We start from the raw sequence: 8,695 nt of genomic DNA on the forward strand, positions 1-8,695 counted from the left end.
ACCGTTAGGGCCGCTTGATGTCACTGTCACTCAGAGTTGCATTGCAAAATTACACACAATAAATTATGTGTTTATTTTGTTTAGAATTCAGATGGGTTTGATTTGATGCGCGGCATATATTTGCTGTGCGCAGAGGACGCTTGAGCAGTGTGCAATTGCGCAGGCGCGCACCTTAGTTGGAACGTTCCTTGGCAGTCCATGTCTTGTTGAAAACACGCCATTCGTCATCAACTTTTCTCTTTTTAGCGTCTCGGGTGTAAACCGGGCATCACTTGTCGCTGTGCACCTTCACTCACAGGTTACACCCGGACATACGCCCATAAATAACACTTTTCAAAATAAAAGCAGCACAGTTGTATTGCGCGCACGACATAGATGTACGTATTTTAAACTTTATTTTGTAATTTGTGATTGCAGCTGTTCACATTTACTCACAATCACGCACGCGCATACGTCCACACGGAAGTAATACAAATAACGCTTTTCAAAACAAAAGCAGCACCGTTGTATTGCACACTCGACATAGATACTTTTTAAAATTTATTTTGTAATTTATGATTGCCCTCACGCGGGCCGGACATGGACGCACAAAGGGCCGGATGTGGCCCGCGGGCCGCAGTATGCCCAGGTCTGTGTTAGAGGAAAGGAAATGGGATAAAATTGCTATGGTATGAAAAGGGGTGGGATTAATTAAGCTCTGCTTTTTCCTACTCCTTTTCGTACATGCTGTAATGAACCAACTGGAAATTAGACTTAGACTTAGACAAACTTTAATGATCCACAAGGGAAATTGTTCCACACAGTAGCTCAGTTACAATGATGGAAAGTGTAAGGATGGAAAGGACAATGTAGGTATAAATAGACAAAATATAGCGATATAAAATATAACTTTTGTACGTAATATTTACATAGTATATGTACAGTATATTATATAAACTGACATATTATATCATATTATGTCTATATCATATATACAATATATAACAATGACCATGTACAATATTACAGTATATGTGAGAGCTGCAGCATAAAATATAGAGTAAATTCAGCAGAAAATAGAAAATAGACATAAAAACAAAGAGATGTAGCTAACATGTCAGGTGTCAGGTAATAGACAGAATCTATTGCTGTATGGCGAGTGATTATACAGCTGGATGGAGTGCGGAATGAAGGAGTTCTTGAATCGAACACTGTGGGAACGAAGCTGTGATATGTGATGCATTACATTGTATCGTATGCATGTTCCAAATAAACTGAAACGGAACTGAAATTCTTAATCTTGCTCATTATGTTTGTGTTTTGTGACAGTGTGGAGTGGGAGATGTCAGGCACATGGCTCATTTAAATGATTTGTGCATTTAAATGGGGGCATGGACAGGGAGCTGCGAGCTACTCCAACATGTGTGCTTAATTCAACGTTGATTGATGATGGTATATTAATGCGTCTGCACACTTTAATATATCCAATTGTTTTTGGGTGTACGTTTTGTGGATTTGAGCACGCGTCATTTGTAGGTAGGGAATCCTCAGACGTTTTAAAACATGAGGCCCCAGGCGACCTGGGAGGTGTAGTTTCAGGCACACTGATTCATGTTGTTGGTGTTCAAAGTCAGACATTCTGACATCACTGAAGAAGACTACGATTCCTCCACAGCTGGAGTCATCTGAAGGAGTAACCAAGCACTACAAGCATCATCTATCTTACTATTCATGAAAAGTTTCAGATACGCAGAAGACATGGGGTCATGAGGATATAAAATTATGCTCTATATAATCCCGATTTGTCCGAATACCTCTGATATTTGTGAAAGAAGCAGCAAATTTATTTCCAAGAGGTCCTGGGTTTTAGTGGATGTGGCCACATATGAGGTCCGAGAGCCAGCTCCAGCTCGTGGTGCCCAAGACCAGACTTAAATCCAGGGGAGACAGGGCCTTCTCTGTGGTCGGCCCTAAGCTCTGGAACACTCTGCCCCTCCATGTTCCAACTGCTCCCACAATGGAGTGTTTTAAGTCTCGTCTTAAGACACACTTTTATTATTTGGTTTTTAACACTACGTGAATTGTGTGGTCCTCTGTTGTCCTCTGTGTTTTTTTATAAATTTTGATTTCTATTCACTGTTTTAATTGGTTTTCCCCTTTAAAATCGCTTTTAATCGTATTTATTTTTATATTGTTTTTAAATAAAATAATAAATGATAAATGGGTTGTACTTGTATAGCGCTTTTCTACCTTCAAGGTACTCAAAGCGCTTTGACACTACTTCCACATTTACCCATTCACACACACATTCACACACTGATGGAGGGAGCTGCCATGCAAGGCGCTAACCAGCACCCATCAGGAGCAAGGGTGAAGTGTCTTGCTCAGGACACAACGGACATGACGAGGTTGGTACTAGGTGGGGATTGAACCAGGGACCCTCGGGTTTTACATTGGTTCTATATTTATTTATTTTTTGTTTTTATTCAGACATTGGTGGAGCTAAGGATACTATTTGAATATTGTTTTTAATATTGTTGTGCAGCACTTTGGAAACATTTTTGTTGTTTAAATGTGCTATATAAATAAAGTGGACTGGATGAGCAACATACCACAAACTGAACAGCTGCTTGGTTATTCTACCTTGTGTGTTCTTGCGTGTCTGACTGCGTCAGAATTCTGATGGAACCTTTTACAGCACACTGAACAACTAAATCGTTTGTCTGCCGTGTGGGTCATTATGTGTCGAGTAAAACTTTGTCTGTAAACAAAGCTGTTACCGCAAACCGAACAAACAAATGGTTTTATTCCTGTATGTGTTTTCATGTGTTGAGTCAAATTGCCTTTTACAAAAAAGCTTTTCCCACAAACTGTACAATTGAATGGATATTCTCCTGCGTGTATTCTCATGTGTTGAGTCAAACTGTTCTTTGTAGTAAAACTTTTTAGACAAATCGAACAATTAAACGATTTCTCCCCTGTGTGTGTTCTCATGTGTGAAGTCAAATAGCTGTTTCGAGGAAAGCTTTCGCCACAAACTGAGCAATGAAATGGTTTTTCTCCTGTGTGCATTCTCATATGTTGAGTCAAACTGCTCTTTTGGGAAAAGGTTATACCGCACACTGAACATTGAAATGGTTTTTCTCCTGTGTGTGTTCTCATGTGCTCAGCTAAAAGGCTCTTTCTTTTAAAGTTTTTAGCACAAACTGAGCAACTCAAACATGTTTTAACTCTCTTCTTTTTAGAGCGATCGAAGTGTTTGTCGGTGTGAGTCCTCATATCACCTTCACAGCCTGTATTGCTGCTCAAAGGTTCTTCAACCTTGTCTTCAACCTCACTATCTGATAGTGGAGCTAAGAGGTTGTCTACTTGTGGTTGCTCTTCATCATCTTCAGTCTTCACAGAGACAACAGTCAGAGGCAACTTGGTGTAATCAGCTTCCTCTCGTCCTAGAAGACACTCTCCCTCCTGAGTGATCCAAAGTTCCTCCTCTTCCTTTTTTATGTGGGGTGGTTGTGGAGTCTCCTGCTTCAAAGTGGAGCTACCTTTTGCCGACTGAGGGCAAAGTTCTTCTGAATGCCGAATCAGCAGCTGGATGTCTACAGGACACAAATACAAACTTAAGTTCAGACATGGTCCATGAGATGTTTCTTTTTGAACTTTCTACACACTTATTCTATGTACTGTATGTGTGTGTAGTGTTTCATGGCCATTCATTTTAGTGCCTTGCCAGAATGATGGAGCAATGTTTACATGACTTGGCACATGTGAAGCTAGAGTAACAAACATTGAAAATATCTGTTTTGATGGACATTAGGATATTATTACAAACTAGCAGTGGGGGGAAAAAATCAATATGGAAATATATTACGATTTGACTCCCTCGAATGGCCTTGACGCTGCAACAACAGGAGCAGGCTGTTCTGAAAACATCCCCAGAGGACACCTCGATGATGGACGCTTTTGACCTCCCTCCCTCCTCAACGACACCTGGAGTCGAACTTTTGCTTGCATGCAGAACGGCCCCAGCCTATGAACATTACATCATCACACCCAAGACAATGGGCATATACACACACACACACACACACCCTCCCCCACCCCACGCCCTTCACCATCGCTTGTTTCCCCTCGGGGTGATGGATGGCTGGCAGCGCTTCATAACAGCAGTCGCCCTCCAGGGCCCCAACTGCCCGCCCCTCTGTTGCGAGTTGTCGTAATTAAATGTAACATGTTTATATGTGCATGGCATGGAGGTTTTTTCCCACTCCAGACTAGGCCCCCTTAGGAGCCCAGTCTCAATTGTATTTTTTTTTACTCATCTTCTTCCTCAGCGTTTTACCTTTTTCTTATCTTCTACGGGGCGCCTTTGGCGACCCATCAGCATTCCTGTTCTGTAACCCTGTACACTGTTTGTTTGTCTAATCTTGAACGGGTCTGTGCTGAAAACATAGTTTCGTTGTACTTGTGCAATGACAATAAAGTAGGGCTGGGCGATATGGCCTTTTTTTAATATCGCGATATTTTAAGGCCATATCGCGATACACGATATATATCTGGATATTTTGCCTTAGCCTTGATTGAACACTTGATGCATATAATCACAGCAGTATGATGATTCTATGTGTCTACATTAAAACATTATTTTTCATACTGCATTAATATATGCTACTTTTATACTTTCATGCAGAGAAGGAAATCAAAACAAAAAAAAATCACTATTTTTTTCATACGGTGTTGATCTGGAAATGTTTGCCTCGGCATTTTGATGGTGTGGGCGTGTGGCACTGAACGGAGATGTTGACATGCGGAGCAAGCACTCTTCATTCTCTAGCGGGTGACTTTTCCAAATGATGCTACATATTAGCAGTAATGCTACTTTTTATAGCAACGCTTTTACCTCACACTTGACAAATTACGGTTGTCTGTTCGACATATTCCCACTTGAAGCCAAACCACCGCCAGACGGTGGACCCCCTGCTGTTTTTGGGGGGGATTAATTCTTCCTTCACTTGCACGGCTGCGCTAGCATCACAGCTAACGTTAGCCATGCTGCTACCTCTCTGCTGGGAGAGGGCGTATACGTATTTGACGTATGACGTGACAGTATTTTATCGATATGAATTCTATTTTTCAGAAGTCGCCAGTGAAGAAGATTAGGATTTTTTTTTTTTTACATTCAAGTGGCAAGAAATTTGATCCACTTTCTGTACAATTGCAATTAATTTAAATTGATCAAAATTACTTACTTTTTTGACACAGTTTGTCCAATAAATTATTACTGTCATCTCGTGCAGTTGTCCCCAACCTTTTTTGTTTAATGTAGACATTATTTTCAGGGACCGCCTTTCCACTTGTGCCAGATAAATACAGCAAAAATAAGTGCATGGAAAATACAACTCACTATAACGCTGAATCAGACTAGGCTTGTTTCTTTGCAATGATATGCAGATGGAAATCAGCCTTTGGCTACAATCTCTAACATTTATATTGTGTTTGTTCATTAATGTGCATTGTATCATGTCACAAAAATATAACACATAACAAATGGCGACTTCCCATGAGGAGTTTTATTGTGCCGGTACATCGATAAACAAGCTTTTATTTTTTATTTTTTTATTGCAGCTTGGTTGTACATGGTAATTGGGATTTGTTATATATTGTATAAATTATATAAAAATATAATATAATATATTAATATATCAGTATAAGGGCTGCAACTAACAACTAATTTGATAATCGATTAATCTGTCGATTATTACTTCGATTAATCGATTAATGATCGGATAAAAGAGACAAATTAAATTTCTACCCTTTCCAGTATTTTATTGAAAAACAAAACAGCATACTGGCACCATACTTATTTTGATTATTGTTTCTCAGCTGTTTGTAAATGTTGCAGTTTATAAATAAAGGTTTATAAAAAAAATAAACAAATAAAAGTAGCCTCTGCGCATGCGCATAGCATAGATCCAACGAATAGATGACTAAATTAATCGCCAACTATTTTTATAATCGATTTTAATCGATTAGTTGTTGCAGCCCTAATCAGTGTATATAATATGTAATATTTTATATTGCTACAATTGTACATTTTTAGTGTACTTTATACCTGCATTATCCTTTCCATCCTTTGTAACTGAGCTATGATGAGGTGGCGACTTGTCCAGGGTGTACTCCGCCTTCTGCCCGAATGCAGCTGAGATAGGCTCCAGCACCCCCGCGTTCCCAAAAAGGGACAAGCGGTAGAAAATGGATGGATGGATGGTAACTGAGCTACTGTGTGGAACAATTTCCCTTGTGGATCAATACAATTTGTCTAAGTCTATTGGTGTGTCTAGTGGGACAGGCGAAAGTTATTGCAGTTGTTTATAAATTATTTCATGTTTCTCTGCGGCCGGTAGCAAATGTGTCACAGACCGGTGATCTAGTGTACACATATAGTACTTGTATTTTACATTTTTAAAGGGGAACATTATCACAATTTCAGAAGGGTTAAAACCATTAAAAATCAGTTCCCAGTGGCTTATTTTATTTTTCGAAGTTTTTTTCAAAATGTTACCCATCACGCAATATCCCTAAAAAAAGCTTCAAAGTGCCTGATTTTAACCATCGTTATAAACACCCGTCCATTTTCCTGTGACGCCACATAGTGATGCCAACACAAACAAACATGGCGCATAGAACAGCAAGCTATAGCGACATTAGCTCGGATTCAGACTCGGATTTCAGCAGCTTAAGCGATTCAACAGATTACGCATGTATTGAAACGGATGGTTGTAGTGTGGAGGCAGGTAGCGGAAACGAAATTGAAGAAGAAACTGAAGCTATTGAGCCATATCGGTTTGAACCGTATGCAAGCGAAACCGAAGAAAACGACACGACAGCCAGCGACACGGGAGAAAGCGAGGACGAATTCGGCCATCGCCTTCTAACCAACGATTGGTATGTGTTTGTTTGGCATTAAAGGAAACTAACAACTATGAACTAGGTTTACAGCATATGAAATACATTTGGCAACAACATGCACTTTGAGAGTGCAGACAGCCCAATTTTCATCAATTAATATATTCTGTAGACATACCCTCATGTCAGCAGGCCAGGGAAGCTAGGGTCGATAATCTTCTCTTGACGGTGTGAGCCAAGACATCCAGGGGGTTTAGCTCGCTCGTCTGCGGGAACAAACTGCCGCCATTGCTTGCCGTGCTACCGAGGTCCTTTGTCCCTGAATTGCTCACACACTCCGGCAGATTCAATGGGGGTCTGGCGGCAGATTTCTATGACTTTATCGTTGGAAATGCATCTGCTTTGAGTGTCGCAGGATATCCACACATTCTTGCCATCTCTGTCGTAGCATAGCTTTCGTCGGTAAAGTGTGCGGAACAAACGTCCAATTTCTTGCCACTTTCGCATCTTTGGGCCACTGGTGCAACTTGAATCCGTCCCTGTTCGTGTTGTTACACCCTCCGACAACACACCGACGAGGCATGATGTCTCCAAGGTACGGAAAACAGTCGAAAAAACGGAAAATAACAGAGCTGATTTGACTCTGTATTTGAGAAAATGGCGAATAATAGAAAGGCGTTTAATTCGCCAAAATTCACCCATTTAGAGTTCGGAAATCGGTTAAAAAAATATATGGTCTTTTTTCTGCAACATCAAGGTATATATTGACGCTTACATAGGTCTGGTGATAATGTTCCCCTTTAAGTGAAATTTGTAGAATATCGCGACATACTAGAGTATTATATTGTGACCAGGTATCATGATACATCTTGTATCGTGAAATGCTTGTGAATACTAAGGCTAGGGCTGGAGGAATATGGCTAAATTAATAAACAAATTATTTTGCTGTATATTTAAATCACAATTAATAACACAATTAATTCATTAGTTTAAAACATGATTTACCTCTCTTCTTTGTAGAGCATTGAGAGTGTTTGTTGTCAGTGTGAGTCCTCATATCACCTTCACAGTCTGCATCGCTGCTCAAAGTTACTTCAACCTCGTCTTCAGCCTCACTATCTGATAGTGGAGCTAAGAAGTTGTCTGGTTGTGGTTTCTCTTCATCATCTTCAGTCGTCACAGAGACAATAGTCAGTGGGAACCTGGTGGGACCAGCTTCCTGTGGTCCTAGAAGACACTCTCCCTCCTGAGTGATGCAGAGTTCCTCCTCTTCCTTTTTAATGCAGGGTGGTTGTGGAGTCTCCTGCTTCAAAGTGGAGCTCCCCCCTAACTGAGGGGAAACTTCTTCTGGATGACAAATCAGCTGCTGGACGTCTGCAAGACACAATGACACTTTACACATTTTCTTCTATGTACTGTATGTGTGTGTAGTGTTTCATGGCCATTCATGTAGTGCCTTGCCAGAATGATGGATCAATGTTTACATGACTTGGCTTAGACTCGGACAAGTGAAGCTAGAAATATAGAAAATAGTAAATATCTGTTTCGATGGACATTAGGATATTACAAACTAGCAATGGAGGACAAATATATATGGAAATATATCAATGATATAAAATCTATTCGTAAGAAGTCGACAGTGAAGAAGGGTAGGATGTTTTCTTTTACATTCAAGTGGCAAGACATTTGATCCACTTTCTGTACAATTGCAATGAATGGAAACAGATCATGAAAATGACTGTGATTTTTGACAGCGTCCGTCTAATGTAGTATTACTGTCATCTAGTGTACATATATACTACTTGTATTT

The 8,695-nt window shown here is 40.1% G+C and overlaps 1 protein-coding gene across 1 annotated transcript in view; it reads right to left on the bottom strand.

The window, feature by feature from the left end:
* Positions 1 to 2,431: 2,431 nt before the first annotated feature.
* The window catches only part of LOC133619294 (uncharacterized), an 8,541-nt gene continuing 2,277 nt past the window's right edge, over positions 2,432 to 8,695 (bottom strand). Inside the window, exons 2-3 of the mRNA XM_061980261.1 lie at positions 7,891 to 8,259; positions 2,432 to 3,578 (exon numbers count right to left, since the gene is read on the bottom strand). Coding sequence (XP_061836245.1) covers positions 2,614 to 3,578; positions 7,891 to 8,259 — 1,334 coding nt within the window. The 3' untranslated portion in view covers positions 2,432 to 2,613. The remainder of the gene's footprint in view (positions 3,579 to 7,890; positions 8,260 to 8,695) is intronic.

Source organism: Nerophis lumbriciformis, linkage group LG20, assembly GCF_033978685.3.
Source record: "Nerophis lumbriciformis linkage group LG20, RoL_Nlum_v2.1, whole genome shotgun sequence".
NCBI classification, from domain to species: Eukaryota; Metazoa; Chordata; class Actinopteri; order Syngnathiformes; family Syngnathidae; genus Nerophis; species Nerophis lumbriciformis.